The sequence below is a fragment of the Pseudopipra pipra genome, chromosome 3 (genome assembly GCF_036250125.1).
Source record: "Pseudopipra pipra isolate bDixPip1 chromosome 3, bDixPip1.hap1, whole genome shotgun sequence".
Classification (NCBI taxonomy): domain Eukaryota; kingdom Metazoa; phylum Chordata; class Aves; order Passeriformes; family Pipridae; genus Pseudopipra; species Pseudopipra pipra.
In genome coordinates, this window is record NC_087551.1 from 331,677 (window position 1) to 349,466 (window position 17,790).

Sequence of the window (17,790 nt, forward strand, 5' to 3'; positions counted from 1 at the left end):
GTATCCTCCTGCGAGGATCCCTTGTGCAGGAGGTGTCTGTGGTTCTGTGCTCACTCCAGCAGCCATTCAGCAGTGTGTCCATTTCCTGCAGTCTTTAAATTTGCCAGAAATGGGACATCAAACAGGATTAAGATCAATTCCTGCAAGTTTTGTGAAGATTTCTGGTTGAACAGAGCCAAGAGATTGAAATTGGGCACTTTGTCTTGCTTAGCCAAGCAAGTACAGATGGGGAGAGGGCACTCTAGTGAGGCTCAGAGGAGCTGCTGGAGGCATGGAAGGAAACTCAGATTATTTCTTTTAAAACAGAGGTGCAAAAGCACATCTTAATCAAAGAACAGCACCTGGCTTGGAGTTTCAGTCCTGAATTCAGACTAATAAACCAAACATGCACTTAATGACTGATTTCTTGCTTGGACTTCTCCAGAAGTGAGCTGGAACCTTTTCTGATATGCCAGTTTCTAGGCATATAGTTCCAAGTCATGCTAAAAGACTCTGCAGCGGTGCCTCAACTATGGAAAACAGGAGCTGAATGAAGGGCTTTGTCAAGCCCAGCCAGCAACAAATATCAGCTTCCCTTCAGCATCACAAGTCCTGACAGAGTCTCCAGTGGCATAGAGAATTGGCTGCAGTATTTTCATAGGGATTTAATTCTACCAATTTCTGATTGCTCTGAAGGTTATTCAGGTTTGGAATGCTGGATTAATTAGATGACTCCATTGACAATTCTCTCATGTTTATAGTGCTATCATTTTAGCTCCATTGCTTGGCTTAAACCACAGATGGCAAAGTGCTCCAGATCTCAAGTTTGAAACTGTGTTCCTCAAACAGTTCTGCTGATCACTGTTAAAGCTTGCATGATGAATTTTCCCTGTCTCTGATGGGTTTTGTCATTGACAGAGCCAGGCCTGAGGGGTGTCTTTGCAGTGATGCCGCCTGCTGTGGGATCAGCCGTGGGTAAGAAGTTCACCCTGCTCGTGTGCCCCCGGCACCGCTGGCACTCCCGGCTGCACGTGCGCCAGGCCAGGTAACGCGGCTTCTGCTGCTGGGGGCACGGCCTGGGGGAGTGGCAGGAGTGTTCTCTTCTGCTTTGCAGCATCCATACCCTAGTTCTACTGCTATAACCTAAGTAGTTCTAGGATTATGCTGCTTTCGTTCTACTTCATGGCAAGATCAATTGTATTTCTTGTAAAACTAGTTTGCTGTGTAGAAAGAACACTTTAGTTGGTGATGTTTATTCTGTGATCTGCTGGAGATGTAGTGTGTGCAGTTTCCAGGTTTCTTGAAGCCTCTTCCAACTTATTTTTAATTTTCTTATGTCATATGCTGAGCAATTGAGCAAAGCCTGATAGGAAGGCCTGTTATCTGAAAGAGTTAAATAAGAGCTGAGAATCCCTAGTTCCAGTAGTCATTCAGACATGAAGAGTAATTCTCTTCCATGTTTTTTTCTGTGGAAGTGCTCCATACCTTTGTTTGGGTATGTTTCAGAGGAGCAGCCTCCTCAACCTTGCTGAGGAAGCTTAAGAAGATCGTGGGGTAACACTTTTCTCCCTCCATTGCATCATCTGTTTTGATGGCCACAGACTGGAGCAGAGACTGGTTATGCCCACGCAGTGTGCCTTTAACAGCTCCTTGCTCCTGAGGTGGGATCCCAGTCATAAATACCATTACAACAGTGAGACTGGGTTACTTTCTCCTTTCTCTCAGCCTGCAGCTCACCAGGCAGAGACATGCCTTTCCCAGCAGCCTTGCCTGTTATCTCTACCTGTGTATTGACTGTTGCCAGGCTTGGTTTTTCCTGCCATGTGAATCCTGCTGTCTGTGCTGAAACACTGCTCTGCCTGTGCCAGCCTTGTGTCCAGGACATGGGAAATGCTGGGTTTCTGGCCCAGGGGCCTGGGGGTTCTCTGTGTGGGTACTGTGGGAATGCTTCCCTGTGCTGTGGTTGAAGTAGAACCTGTATCTATCACATTGAGTCACTTGTTTTTCTCTTCACAGTGAGGAGAGTGCAGCTAGGGTAATGTATTATGGAGCAATGATTTTATTTGATTGATTTATTCTGGAGTTGCTATTTTGTGTTCTAAATGTAAATGTTGCTTTGTGGCTATGTACCAGAGTTGTGATTAAATTAGCATTTCTGGTACCTGTAGTGGAAAGTGAAGCTTAGGGAGATGTGCATTCCTGGAGCACTATCACACGTGGGTGGGGGGGCTCTGTACTGGTAATTCCACACTGGGCATAGCTCATATCTCTGCCTGGTAAAACCTTTTTGTTTATGGGCTGGTTCATGCTGCCAGCTCAGGCTGGATTCTGACAAATGTTTTATTGCACATATTTAACTCTACAAAATGGTTCTGAGGAAACCTGCAGCTTGTGCTCCTCTAGTTTATATATGCCATAGTTGTAGTCTATGCTCATGATATCCTGTTGCTTGAGTTCTGAGCAGTTTAAGAAAAAAGCCTGAGGCCTGACCTTTAACACTTCACACCATCCTGCTGTAGCTCTGGTCATTTCAGTGTTACAAAGCTTTTCATGCTATCTCAATGGTTAATTAATTCCAAGGTGTTTAAAATCTTTCTGTATGTCTTGATTCCAACTATATTTGTTTAAATTTTCTTTTGGTGGCCATTGGATATTGTCAATGGGATGTGACTTTTATGTGACTGGAACTGTTACTTAGGCTATACCAGTATTCCTGATAAGAGATACCATCTTTTCTGGGATTTCCATGGTTTGTTACAAATACTGAACTACTTTAGTTCTTTTATTATTAGAAAACTATCTAGAAAACTGTTTTTCCTCTTAAATTACACAGTACCTGTGATATTCATACTTCAGTGTTGTCCATCAGTAGATTCTGGGTCAGCTAATTTCTGTTTGCAGAATATGCTTTGCCTTTCCTCTGCGTTCACCTCTGTGCTTGGCTGGCATCCATAGTAACGGCCAGTGGAGCCCTTAGAGACTCATCTGTGAGAGCTGTCCCCAGCCACCTGCCTAGCAACATGTTCTGGGGGAGGGAGAGGAGATTAGGGTAATCTCTATTCCCTCTTCTCTTGCTTAGAGAGGGGGGAAAGCAGCTGTCAACTGATACTTTGCTTAACCATCAGTTTTGGAGTTCCTCTCTCCATCTGGCTTTTAGAATGTGAGATGTCTCGGTTGTGTGCACCAGAACTCAGCGCACTAAGCTTTGAAATTTAGGGTCCTTGCTGATAACTTGTCTAGATCTGTCATTCTTGGGTTTGTACCATGTGTGAGTCACAGATTTGCAGTTCATTGCGTGTGCTTGCAGTAGGGGAGTTTTTCTGTATTTTATGTTGGTAAGCTACTGGTTTTCAGGGGGGTTCTTTAGCTTTTTTAAGGCTATGGTACTGGTGAAAGATATTAAAAAATAGAAAAAAAATTGAAAAGAGTTGTGTTCCTACAGTTAATGTGCAGGGAGATGAGTGGGTTTATGTGGAGCCCCACTGACTGTCATGGGGTCAGTCTGTAGGAATTGCCATCTGCACCTTGGGGCGTAGCCTCGTGCTGTGTCCCCCATGGAGCAGAATGCCATGGGGCATGGAGCATGCCATGGAGCACTCAGTGCAGTGTTCCCTTTACAGGAGCTGTGTGTCCATTATCCACCCCACAAACAGAATACAGTCACATTCTGTTACCCCTTCGTTAGTTTAGTTTTTTTGAGGTTTGATAGCTCAGTAGCAGATTTGCTCTACTAGTTAATTGTGTTGCAGTAGTAAAGTTCTGATAATAGAAAACCCCACCCCAGCTTTTCCCTTGGGATACTGCTTGTGAAGGAAGAGGAAGATTGTAAATTACTCAAGTTTTTACAGGGTTTTATTGCTCTTGGAATTTCATTTTAGTTGCATGTTTTGAATTAATTCTATAGGTAAGTAATTGATGGTGTGCTATATTTTCTGTACTTTGGAGAGCCTTGGCTGGCCAGGTGCTTGTGGTGCTGCCCAGCCTGGGTTGTGCAGCAGTTCTGTCACTGTCCATCCCATCCCAGCCACCCCCAGACCTGCCTCGGGTGTCCCAGGCCTTGCCCAGCAGTGGGGACGACAAGAGTTATAGGATTGTTTAGGCTGGAGCAGACTCTAAAGATCAAGTGTAACTGGAGTAAAAAGAGAGCCTTGACAGATGGCCCGAGGAGGAGAAGGGAGGAACAAGGTCAAAATCCAAGAGGTCCCTGGCCCCAGGTAGAAAGGTGATCTTATTCAGAGGTCACTTCCATTCTGGTGTGTAGGAGCAGCAAAACCATCTGGAGACCACGTGGCTTATCCTTGTATCCTGCACTGGAGCCAGTGCCTGGGAATTCAGACCATGTTTGATACAGTGAGAAATAGAATCTTTTTTGCCCATTTATGTGAACTTTAAGGCTCCTTCCAAATCCATAAATGTATAAAGAGTGGCAGTGAGAATCTGTTTATTCTGCATTTCTGGATTCCTGTGTGGAACGATGATCTCCAAGTTAGAGGTGTTTGGATACAGGCACTTCCTTACGTGGGCGCTGGGAGCCCGGAGCAAAACACGAGTTCCCTGGTCCTCCCTGCAGGAGGAGGTCTGTGCTCCCCCAGCAGCCGAGGGAAGCGCCGGTAGCCGTTCCCGGCGGTCCCTGCGGGCGGTGTGCGCATCCCAGCCCCGTTCCCGAGTGCCGGCCGGGGCCGCGCGGGGGCGGCAGAGACCGCACAGGGATGCGGGGCCGGGCCGGGCCGTGCCGAGGGTCCGGCGGGAGCGCTCCCGCTGCGCTCCCGGAACGGCTGGTCCCGAGCGGGACGGCAGCGCTGCTGGGTCTCTTCCAGTAAACATAAACGTGTTCCCGGGCTTGAAGTGACTCTTCCTGATGCAATTCCTTTGTCCCTGGGCCCGCCTGTCTCCAGCTGTGTTGGTGTCATAGCCGAGGTACCCTCCTGCTCCCTGCTCGGAGCTGGGATGGTTTCCCGGCACTGCAGTTTGTTCCTTCTGGCAGCCCAGAACAGCCCTGCTTTCTCTCTGCTGCTTTTGGTGCAGAACTGTTGGTTTCACCACTCAATTCCAGCGTTTTTCTGAGAGGTGAATACAAGTGGCTTCATGTTATCGACAGCAGTTCTGTGCTGGAGCTGGTTTGCCATCAGCCTTCAAGCCATGGTCCCAGGGTGTGTGACAGATGAATTGTCACTGCTTTGGTAAAAGCACTGGGACTTCTTCAGACTTATACTGCTCCTAGCTTGGAACAGCAGTTTAGTGGGAAAGAGTCTGACTGTTTAAATAAAAATCCATGCAGTTTGGGGGTCTGTGTGAGGGCACCACCACACCTTGTAGCAGCCAGCTGCTGTCAGGGAGAGCAGGGTGGAGCAGCAGCAGAGCAGATAAAGCCTGGCTGGCAGGTGCCCACCTCTTCAGAGCCTTTCCTGAGGCAGAGGGATGTGGGAATGGCACCTTCTATCTCTTTTAGTGGTGGAGCTTTAACTTGACTTTACAAAGCACAATGGCTCTGTGTGCTGGGTGACTTGGCACTGCTGTGGGTAATAAGTCACAAAGCCACTGCTCAGCACTGTGTTCCTGTACACCAAGGCACTGTGTTCTTCCTTAGTGTTTTTGAGAATTGATTTTCTAAATTGCACTGATGTAGCTTTTGGAGATTTCTGCCAACTCTAACCACCTGATGATTGGGCTCAGTGAATATAATTATTTTAAATGAGGCCTAAAGCCCTGGGCCACCTGACCTGAGATGGCTTAGACAGGAGAACCTGGAACTGAGCTTCCCTTGTATTTTGTTAGGGAAAGAAAAGTATGTGCACTGGGCAATCCAAGTCTTGGTTGGGTTGTGCTACCTCTTGGGAGTGGTTCTGTTTCTCCTCTGGTGCTGAAACTCTCTGTAGTGTGCTCTGGGGATGTGTTCTAGGTGAAATTACTTGTGGGTGCAGACTTTGGAACAGATATTTGTAATATTTCTCCATATGCTAATGGAGTAGAAGAGAAGTATCAGAACCTCTTAATGGCAGAGCTGTAGGACATTACCTAATCTCTTTTTTGTAGGCTGGAAGATTATGATGATCTCATGCCAATCTGGACACCCCAAAGTAAGACTCTGAAAAAAACCTTTGGTGAACATCTCCTTGTTGATCTCATGGAACATCAAGATGAAGAAAATAAGGCAGCTGTTTGTGAGGTCAGTCTGCCACGAGCTCTGGTTCTCTCTGATGTTGGTGATGTCCTGAGTGGCAGCTCACTCTAGCTCAGGGAATGAAATGAGCAGCTCACCTGTGAAAGGTAGAGCTCATGATCTGCACCCACTTGGTGCCCTTCACAGTGTGGTTTGTGTCTGTCTTTAGGAGTGATATCTCCAGTTCAGAAATGAAGTAGCAATTCCTTGTTCTTACGTGGATTCTTTTAAAGCAGTTGGGACCACTTCACCATCGTGAAGAAACCATGTTGCCACATGGGTGGCATGCATCATAGGTGACCTGTTTTCATTCCCAGAGAAAATGAGTAGCCAGTAATCCTTTCACAGTTTAAAATGCTGTAGATTTTTTCCATCTCCTGGCTCAGACAGCCAGATTTTTTGCTGAATTGGAGACAGAAACCCAGGAATTAATTTAAATAAGACAGAGGTGGTAATAATTATCCTACTGAAAATTCCTGTTAAGATTTTCCAGTGTTAGTAATTGTGCATGGTATTGCAAGGTGATAGGCAACATAACCTCTTTAATTCCTGAAGTCTGTTTTCTGTGGCAAATGGTTTTATAAAGCTGCAACATGTAATCACTGCCATTGGGAGCCAAATGGGAAACAATACGCCATTAGTGTAATGGCACATTGCAGAGGGCTGTTGCTATAAATAATACATTTCAGTTGCATGTTCAGAGCTCCATGTGAGACCAGCAAAAGGTGTTTCAGGCCTCAGAGTTTGTCCTCGCTGCTGCCGCGGCTCGGGAAGGCGCCTCCACGCAAACCACGCCGGATGCCAATTTTCCCTGCGGAGAATGAAGCTGGCAGCCTCTTTTTGCACATATGGTAGATGGATTGGTTAATCAGCCTCTGCTGAGCCTTGGGCCTGAAATTACATAGCAGCCAGGCAACTGTGGTGCCCCAGCTTTGTCGGTTACACAAACAAGGCAAACAAACAATCACTTGTTTGAGGGCAGAAAAATTAAAGTCATACTTTTTGGGGTCTTTATTGGAGTGCTGATGGCCTGATAAAACAGCTGTACAAAAGCAGCCTTTGAGTTTTCATTAGGTTTATAAAGGCTTTCATTATGTGCATTAAGGTGGAAAGAAAATATATTTTGATAATGTGTGTTTCACCAGATAGTTGTGTACAGTACTAAAAATTGAAGAACTTCCTTCTAGACTCGTGTTAACTTAGACCCAGAAAGCCTCCAGCACACCAGTTCTCCCTGCTCAGAGGGCCTTGCTGAGGACTGCAGCCTGCTGGGAGCTCCAGCAGCACTCAGACACCCGGGGCACCCTGGGTTTCAGCATTGCAGGGGTGCTGCCCCTTTCACATTTGCCAGAGCAGTTTGTTTTGAAGACCAGCTCTTGGAGTTCTTCAGAACTCAAAAGTATTTAGCACTTGTAATTGCTGCAAATAATGCTCACCAAGTGCTGTGTTAGGTACCATGTATATAATATAGAATTGCTTTCTTGAGTGAATAATCTTATAGGATAATAAAATACACTTTTTAGTTTGTGCACAGTTTTAGCTAGAAAGCAGTGTCCAAAAATGAGTCAACAATTGCAGCTAGCTGCATCCAGGTTTTAGTTCAGCTGTGCTGTAACTTAAAGCCAAATGATGCCTTTTTGGAGGTATATTTTTTTATTTACTGTAACAAATGTTTTACTAAAATAATAGGTCACTATTTGGTCCATATATATAAACTAAATGCCCTTGCAAGTCATAGCTAACAGGAGACTTAGAAATCCTCAGAGGTCCTAATACACACATTACAAGGAAAAAAAGAAAAAGCTTCTTTAGGTTTTGCTGAAATAGTTCCTTTATACTGTTCCATTATGCACAGTCAGAGATGGAATGCTAGCTTTTGTTTCAGAAGTTTTTGTTCATTTTTTTTTGTCCTGACCTAAAATCACGGGCTCTTCTGTGACGAGGCTTTTACATTTCAGGTTGATGGCACTGCAGTAGGATTCATGAGCTTATGTTCTCAAGTGAATGTTTCCTTGTTTCAAGAGTGTTTTGACTTAGGACCTTTCCATGGGCTCTGTAAACAACATGCTGAAGATGTTCTGCAAGTGCCACGGAAGCCAAGTGTTCAAGAAGGTATCTGTATTCTAAAGTGCTAGATAGATTCAAGGTGTGTTAGTGTCTAGCTTCTGAGTAGGCTGTACAGAAGGTTAGAAAAGGATATAGGTTTACTAGCAAGAAAACACAAATTCACCTATCTGTCTTGCAGCGGGTTGCCTGGGGTTTTTTAATTCAGGAGGGGAATTTTGATAACTGATCTTGGACTCAGAAGCCACTGTTGTTTATGGGGAGCTAGCCTGTGCCAGCTGTGGGATAAACACGGGCTTCAAGTTGAGAAAGCTGAAGCATGGGGTGTATTTTCTGTCAGTTAGATACAGTTGTGCTGTTCAGTGAAGATCCAGTTTTGAAGTCTGCTGGTGTGTTGTCTGTCAGTAGCCGAGCAGCTGGTTACCCATGTCTGGTGTGTTGTCCTCCTGACTCACGTTGTCTTATTGCCTTGCGGTTCAGCTGCTGCTGTCTCTGCTTATTGTTTGCAGTCTCCTGGGTTACAAGATTTTGGGAGATCAGGGACTGTCTCTTGATTCTACTCTTATACTGGGCATGATACAGCAACACATCTACAGCCACCTTACCACAAGTGATAAAACCCATGAGTATGGCACCTGTTTGTACAACAGAAGTGTCACGTAAATGATTTACAGTTGTCGTCTTTATTTTTCAGTGTCAAAGGGCTTTTTGTGCAGAAGGGCAACATTTTGCTGTCTACTAATTATCAGTAATGGAATAAAAAACCCCCACCATTAGGTTATGTGTCTGCTTGTCTGAACACAAAGCAGCAGGCAAAAAAAGGCAACCAGGGAGCTGCAAGGCCATTGCCAGCTGATGTCTCAGAGCTGGCAGTCACGGAACAGAAAAGGGAGAGGAGAAGGTCTTGGAGCTGCTTCTGTGGACTTCCCCTCCCCTGCAAAGAAGCATCTTGCACACAGGGGATGGAGGAAGCTGCCTGTCTCCTCCTGTACTGTCCTGCAGCTCCTGCAGTATCAGCTCAGAAGAGGTGACAGACATGGGTAGGAACAGAGATCACTCGTGAGCTGGGGCCCCATCCTGGGCTGTCTGCTCTGGGTGACCCTGCTCGAGCAGGGGGCTTGGGCAAGGTGACCTCCAGGGCTCTCTCCCAGCCTTACCCATCCTGTGGCTCTTCCTGGTGTCTGCTTTCCTTCTCCAGGGACTGCAAGCTGTAGGCTGTGTTCTGCAGCAAATTCTGTGCTGCTGAGCTTTTCCCTGAGAATGTGGTTACCAGTTCAACAATGCAGCTGTTACACACTTTTTACTTAGGGAATCTATGAGACATGTTCTAACTGTGAAAACTTAGCACGAGCAGTTGTGTTCAGGTTCTTGTGAATCTGGCATCTGAGTGATTTTTCAGGAATTTCTTAAGCAGCATGGTTAGGATCCTGTGTGTTTCTCTTTCCCTCTCCATTTAAAAACTATGTTAGTTTTGATGGTTGATGCTAGTTTGCAATGCTGTGGGTCACCTTCAGGTAAGACCCCTTATTTGGAATGACAAGAGCAGCTGTGGGGAAAAAGAACTATTTGTAGACTTTCAAGTAGCTTGAGTTCAAATTGTTAATGATCTGACACCTGGGAAAAAACTTGAATATCATAAGCTGAGAGCCTGGCTCTGGTGCTATTTCTGGAGAGAGAGCAACTAGAAATTTAATGGTAAAATTTGCTGTATACTGCTCAGGAACATTAACTGTTATCACTGAATAGTAATTAAAATTATTATTGTAGCTTTGCACACTTCAGAATTTAAACAATTATAAGATTAATATGTGTTGGTGTCCTGTAAGTGTAAGTTGCTGTTTATCCCTGCCAAACAGTGTGGCCAAAAAGGAGAGATGAAACTAAAGGCTGTGGTAGTGGAATTTCAGAGAAAGAAAAGAGGAGACAAATCAAATATGCACTACCATTACTTGGATTTCTGATACCTGTTCAATAAGGCAGGAGCTTGTCACAAGAAATCTATTAGGGCTTATTGAGAATATATGCTTTATAGGATGGCTATTTGATAAGCAGCTTTTGTTTTTGCTGCTTGTTACCTGTTTGATTTATGGCCATAAACTAAGTCTGCATTTTTCAAGCAGTTTGAATGAAAAGCTCTTTGCCTCTGATTTGGGTTTCATTACTATATGACCTGTGACTTAAAATTCACTTCACTATTCATTCATGAAAACTTTCTGGAAAAATGGTAATGTTTCATTTTTTTTTCTTTTAAATTAAGAAGGGAAAGAAAAAAGCCCACTATTTTAAGAACTAAGTTTACTGTAAAAAAAAAATACTGACCAATTAATAAGCACCATTCCCTTCCTCTGACTTCTTAATTCTCTTTTCAAATTACATCTTCAATAAAATTGTCTTGTTTGGAGTGGGTTGGGTTTTTCTGTAAATGTAGGGAATTGCATCCCAATAGTTCATTGTCAAGCCTTTCCAACATAAGGGCTGGCTTGTATCTTTGAAATCTATTCTGGTGTCAGTTCTGTCCAGGTTGTTATTGCAACCCCATGGCTGATCACACGAAGCTGTTTTGGTGAGTGCAGGCCCCTGCATTGGACACTTGCTGCCAGATTGTCCCCTGCTGTGAAGGCAGTGGAGGTTCACTGACCTGACATCCGTAGAGGATCTGGACTTTGCTTTATTGAATCCAAAGGCTGGGAATTTAAAATGCAAACTGCATTCCTTTGTACAGTAATTTTTATGTTTGCACATTTAAAAAGGATGCTTTCTCAAGCTCTTTAGCTTTTAAGTAGAGACGGCGGGTTGATATTATTTTTCCTTTCAAAATGTAATACTGAATAATAATGGAAGAGTATACAGCAGTCTGTACTGATATGCCACTTAGGTTTCAGGGTAATTACAGTAATTTGGTCGTTACTCTATATGGCATCACGAATTAGTTGCTAGAAAACATGATGCAGTGGGAATGATTCAAGGGCTTTTCATCAGGCCTCATGGTGAACTGACTTCTTGATCCTGCTGACTGTACCTCAGCTAACAGCCCAGCAATCACAGAGTTATTTTAATGTTCTCTTTGTTTGTGGTCCTTACTTGATTTAGTGACAGTATTGCTGCTCTTCCCAGTCACTCGTGTGCAGCGTGTGTGCAAACAGCGGTGCAGCCGTGTCTGACAGGAGTGGATGGGGGAGCCATTAAAGATTTGCATTTTACTATAAAGTCAGAAACAACATATCAATATTTACATGACAACAAGAGACTTGTATTAATTAACTTCTGACACCTGCAAGGCTGTTTGTAATGAGAAATGGAGCTGGTTAATCAAGATGACATTTGATAATTTCTGTGAAGGCTCACATCTGTGGTACCCCAGAGAATCCAGGGCTCCTACCCCCCAGTGTTTCTCCTTGCCTTGCATGTTGTGTCTGCACTCCTTTTATTGACAGAGAAACAGATTTTCAGATAAAAGATGGGGTTTTTTCTAAATACTTTTCACTAAATTATTTTAAACCTTTGAGGTACTTAAAAAAAAAGATGCCCATTACTGTATGAAGAAATGCTTCTGTCTGTGAATGTAGCCCAGGGGGGTGTCCCAAGGCAAAGTTCAGAGAGAGGAGGGAAGAATTCTGTGTTCTGAAGACTGTTTTTTGTTCTTCCCGGAGCACAGAAACTGACTTCCTTGTGTTCTTGGAGCTTTCAAATGCAAGGATGTCCTTGCCTGGTGTGTTTTCTGCAGCAGTGATACCTACACCTCAAGAGCTTATTAGTTAAAATTTATTAGCAGGCTTTAGTTTTAAATATAAAACCAAACTGTGAATGTATCAGCAAAACTAGTGAGGTGGCACTTAAGGAATGGCAGAGCTGCTACCTGTAGGTTCAGGGGCTAAAAAGACAACAGCTGACTCTTGGCTTTGGTAACTTTGGTGGGTATTTGGAGCAATATGTAGGGTTCCCTTCTATTTCAATATTTCTTTTCCAAGTTGATGATTAAAATAATTTTGGTCCATAACATTAAATGTGGCCTTTGATGCATTATCAGATGATTTTTTGTTCTGAATACTGTCCCCTCACATTTACTTTAGAGGCATAATCCTTCACCACATGGACTTGGGAACTGCTTTCTCTGGAGTGTGTAACATTTGCTGGAATGGCAGTTCCTGCTGTCTAGCAAGCAAGACGTTTTTATTAGGGTTTCTTAATATTTTAAATACTCACTCTAGATTTAGCCTTGACCAGGGGAGTGAATAGCAAACCCCAGTGTATAGTGATATTTACATAATGTCCCTAGGATGTGCTTGCGTTGGTTGGTTAAGCACTTGCCCAGGAATGCTGTATGAGTGCTGTGTGTGTGTATATGTGTCTGTAGCATTGTGTATGTGTGTCTCAGCAGTTGTGTTTAAATATTGATTCATGACAACTACGACTAACTTCATCCTTTCACCTTAGTTGTCTGTTTGCCCACAAAAACATCCTTACTCAGGTGGGAGTGACTTAGCCTGCAATGTTACTGCAGTGTTACTGAGGATGGTGGGAAGGTCTGTCAGCAGCTTTCAACCTGGTTTCCATTGCTTTGGTTGTCAAGTGCCTTGTGGATTGCTTTTATTCCTTTTCACAGTGCTGGTGTCTAAAAGCTTAGCAAAGCCTGGGGTCACTACTGCTGTGGGAGTTCCTCATGTGTCTCAAGCAAGTGTCTGTTTTTGGCACAAAAATCATACCCATACACAAACTTGCAATGGCTGACCAAGTGCTTTCAAGCAGTTCCTTCAGCATGGAAGGAGAGTGGCACAGGAGAGAAGTTCTGAGAGGAAAAGGAGGAAATGGACAAAGAGCAACAACTTGTACACAAAGTAAAACAGAATTTAAAGGACTAATTAGGTTTAGCAATTGAGAAGCAAGTTTAAGTCCCTGTATCTTGTCCCTCTTTGCACCAGTAAGAGTTCTGACTCAACTAGAGAGTTGATCTTAATCTGAATTTCAGTTCTTTTAGAAGAACTAATCTGAGAATGAAGAGCCTTTGCTTGTCCTCACGAGAAAATGAGTTAATGACTCGGTGTGGGGTTTAAGATACCAATCAATACACTGACTCCTGTTTTTTCAGCTCAGATGGGGTAAAAATTTGACATATAATACATGATTTAAGAATTACTTCCAAACTGTCTTGTTCAGGTCTTATTTTACAACTAATTCCCAGGGGTATTTTTGATAGAAATTGAAGAGTCTAATGAAGTTCTAGACAAGCAGCTATAGGAGGGTCTATATTAACTGTGGTTATTAAGAATATATCTCTTGATAGAGGTAGCCTTGCCTGTTCCAGCTATTGCTGTGGTTCTGAGGGTTAAACTCACTTTATTAAGCCTTATGCACTTAGTCTCTTTTTTTTTTACTCAGGTGAAGATGAAAGCAACCAAACAAATCAAAAACCAGCGCCTGTTTCGCGTGGGGACTTGGAACGTGTTCCTGGTCCAGCTGCAGCTGTGCAGGTAATGCTGCCGTGCCCAGCAGTGCTAATCCCTCCAGGAGCTGCCAAGGAGCAAGGCTGGCAGAGATGAGGACAGGCAGTACTGCTGATTTCCTGTCCCCTGCACAGGTCCACATGTGCCTGCTGTGGATCAGAACCTGCTCTGGCTGGGGTCTGGAGGGAGGTGGGCACAGTTAGTGCTTGGGTGAACTTTGCCATCCAGTTCCTCTTGAGCAGCCAGGCAGCACGGGGGGGGAATAGAGGGTCCCTGAGAGGAGAGACAGCACGGGGGCCTTAAATAATGAAAATACCTTCTGAAAAGTTGTAATTCTGCTTTGCTCCTGTTGCAGGAAGACGAGGCCACCACTGTTTCCCAGACTGAGCTGCCACTGGACGATGGCAGCACCGGAGATTTGAAAGCCTCAGAGACACGTCCCTTTGCAACTGAGGAGGAAGGAGCTTTTTGTCCAGTGTACAGAGGGGCTTCCAATGCCTTCTGTATCCGTCTGTTATGTATTGATGAGGCCTATGAAACCAGGTGAGCATGAACAGCCTGTCATCCTGCTGATGACCACTTGCCAGGTTCCATCTTTAGAGCAAACCAGACAGCACAGCACCTGCTGCAGTTGGGTGGGAGTTCTTCTGCCCCCTGTTTCTGGCTGTTCCTTTCACCTTCAGTAAGAACTTCTCAGCCTCCAGCTGCAACTTCTCATCTCTGATAGGCTTGTGGGGACAAAAAGTGAGGGGAGGCATTTTTTGTTGGAAAAAAATGTTTGTTGAAGTTATGGAAGAAGGCGTCTCCTTCCCTGAAGAAACACTAATCCAAAGCTGACTAGCTGGGAGAGGAGCCAAATGTCACAGTACTAGACATCTCCCTGGATGGGGCAATAAAGCTGGTTTTTGCTCTGCAAGTCATTCTAAACACTCAATCTCCCATCACTGAGAGGAATCGATTCCATATTCTAGGATCTGCTACAGTGGGGAACAAAGGGTTTTTCTTTTAAGATCATTGATGCTGACCTGGGACTCTTAGATCCTGGTGGATTAGAACAAGGCTGTAAATGGGGTATAGACACTTATTTCCCAAATTTCTCTGTGCACTTGGAAAGCAAACCTATATTCAATCATATCAGCAGAAGCTTCTTCAGGAACTTTGTCCCTTTCTGATCATAAACGAGCCCTGCTCTTTTTAGAGATCATATAAAGGCAGATAAAACATACTTACAAAAAGTAGACAAAACAGTTGAGCACACCCAGGATCTTCCATGCTTTCAGATCCATGTCATGTCTGCAGACACCAGGTATCAGGAGTATCAGGTGTAAAGATTTCATAGAAGATGAGTTGGGCATCTGTAGTGCTGTCTGAAAAACATCTTTCTGCTTGTAGTAGTAGTCATTGGTGACTGACAACTTCTGAACTTCTCTGGCTTAAAGCAAGTTTAGGAGTAAACTTGTTTAAGAATAAAAAGGAGAATTCCTTGAAAACTAATTCTATTTATTAAGCTCTTTTTTTACTAAGGAGGGGACCTACCCAAGGGGATTGAACTCTGAGTCTGCTGCAAATGCAAACATCTGAAGTTACCAAAGCAAACACATGGCCTTGGTGCATATTTCCAAAGTGATACACCCAGTAATATAGCTTGAGTTGGTTAGGAACTAGTTTAGAGAGAAATGCAGTACTTAAAAAAACACTGATCAATGAATGTGCAATAGAACAATTACACTGCAGAAAGGCTGTTTCAGAACAGTTAATTTATGGACAATCTAGTGTAAAATAAAATTCAAGCAGGATAATTATTAAAAAATAAAATAGCTATATTTTAATATAATACACTGAGGTGAGGTATTTGCTCTGGAATGGCTCCATTATACTGAACTAGCAGTTCAAAGCTGTGATGGAGACCTATGTCAGGACATAATCTCTGTAGACTTCTCAAGTTCTCTGCCCATAGTATCCTGCTTAGGATAAGGATCTGTCCCTTTTTTTGCTCCCTTCTGACACTCTGTACTTTGTGTCTACCATTGTTTCTGTTCAAGACCTTTCTTGCTGCATTTATCATTCAGTGCTGTGATCCCAGTCTCTTTTCCCTGGAGACATCTCTGGAACAGTGTGGATTCCAAGATGGGTATCTAGAGGAGATAACATTCCTGTCTTAGCACTTCTCCTGAGATTAAGTCAGGCAGGATCCTCTCCTCACAGCTGAGGAATCTGTAGATCTGTTTTCAGATGTTTTGCTTGTATGCTTCCCTGGCTTGCCTTTGCTTGGTCCACCTGTTTGTACAAGAAGCATTAGCACAGCAAGTATGTGTAAAGGAGGGCAGGAAGTCATCCTGACTGCAGCTTGGAATCTTGTCCCAGGGGAGCTCCTGCTCCCTGCAGAGCATGGACCCAGAAATAGCAGTTGAGTTGGAGTGTAGGTGTGATTGCATCTTAGCCCTGAGGGAAGTTTGCTCCTGGGGAATTGTTACCCAGCAAAGCTGCTGAATGTTTCCATCTCCTAAATGCAGAGCTGTTATGTGGTTTGTTAGTGCGCTGACAGTGAAATGTGAAGGAACTGAACTGCTGGTTTATCTGCAGATATTTAATACCTTTCTAAGCCCCCGAAAAGTCTTACACCTCCATTCTTGTGGTCCTTGCTCCCAAGAAGGTATTGGGTACCAGAGAGAGAAAACTACATTGCAGTGGCATTTTTCCTTCCCCCTGCTTAGCTATTCTATTAACTAGTCTTAAAGATGTATTATATGGGTGAATATAGAATACCCCCATCCTGATCGGTCCTTACAGCTTTGTTTTAAGTTTTCATTCAAACATAGATATTGTAATTAGAAATTTTCTGTTTTCAGTTAGATTATTGAGGTAATTAAAGGGAACTTAAAGGTCTTGGGGAAGGGGTTTACCAGTGGTTTTAGGTAATGTATCTATAGTGAACTTCTTCAAAAGATAGATTTTTACAATGGAAAACTATTTTATAAAGCTTCATCTTAACTTTGGGCTTAGAGCTGTTTGATATCTTTATACATGGGAGAAACAGGAAGGATTTGCTAGTTTCTCACTCTCATGTAGTTTTAAACTGAAATGTCACAATTTGCTGTTACCATGGAGAAGAGAGTGGGATTACTCTAAGTCAGTAGGTGAGAAGTGGACAGAAGTGTTCAAAAACAATTCAAAGTATTGATGTTCCTGTTAGTCTGCTAAAGCACATCTGACAGGTTTTCCTGAGTGGAAAGTCACAGAGCTCTTGCTACTCTGGCTATTATGGAATAGAACAACTACTGTTGTAACCTCGGTGTTTGCTATATACCAGTGCTGCTGTGACAGTCCAGGAATGGCTTCTGAAAAGCTTGGAGTCAACAGGATGAGAGCCAATGATTTGTTTTTCCCCCCCTTCAGTGAAGAGCCTCTTGTTTTGGTATGATGTCAAACCTTCTGGTTATTCTCGTTAATAGTGGTGCTTTAAGGACTAGAAGTCACAAATTGCTGTGCAGCATGCACGTCAGTAGTTGCTTATTGATGATCACTCAGGACTGTCTGATGAGCTGTGAATAAATGTTCCTGCACTTACAGGGCTGTAAATATCACAATGTATAGCCTCTGACTGATCTGTGCTTTATTGACCAATGTCTGCTCTTGGTTGCAGGTCACTGGATTTTTTGCATTATGCTTTTGAGGTTTTCCCAGTGAGTATAATCGAGGTTCTAAGGCTTGTGTGCGTGGGTGGTGGGACAGCAGTGCAGTTGGCAGCCAGAGGGTTTGGGAGTCAGTGCCCATGGGAGTGTGCTGTGCCTGGTTACCCTGGGCTGAGTTACTCCTCTCCTTGGCTACTTCTGGACTCTATGGATTGCATACCAGAGTCCTTTGTCTATCACAGAATCCCAAAACTGTTTGGTTTGCAAAGGACTTTAAAGACCATCTCTTTCCACACCCCTGCCATGGGCAGGGACACCTTCTGCTATCCCAGGTTGCTCCAAGCCCTGTCCAATGTGGCCTTGGACTCTTCCAGGGATGGGGCAGCCACAGCTTCTTTGGGCGACCTGTGCCAGGGCCTCCCCACCCTCACAGCTGAGAATTTTTTCTTAATATCTGATTTAAACCTACTCTGTCTGTTTGAAGCCATTCACCCTTGTTCTGTCTCTCCATGTC

General features: G+C 43.9%; 1 protein-coding gene across 6 annotated transcripts in view; it reads left to right on the forward strand.

The window, feature by feature from the left end:
• CFAP61 (cilia and flagella associated protein 61) overlaps positions 1–17,790 on the forward strand; it is a 96,198-nt gene that overhangs the window by 6,780 nt on the left and 71,628 nt on the right. For all 6 annotated transcript variants that reach the window (XM_064650903.1, XM_064650899.1, XM_064650900.1 and 3 more), the window contains 6 exons: positions 898–1,024; positions 6,013–6,145; positions 8,098–8,251; positions 13,580–13,671; positions 14,000–14,187; positions 17,288–17,327. In XM_064650903.1, coding sequence (XP_064506973.1) covers positions 898–1,024; positions 6,013–6,145; positions 8,098–8,251; positions 13,580–13,671; positions 14,000–14,187; positions 17,288–17,327 — 734 coding nt within the window. The remainder of the gene's footprint in view (positions 1–897; positions 1,025–6,012; positions 6,146–8,097; positions 8,252–13,579; positions 13,672–13,999; positions 14,188–17,287; positions 17,328–17,790) is intronic.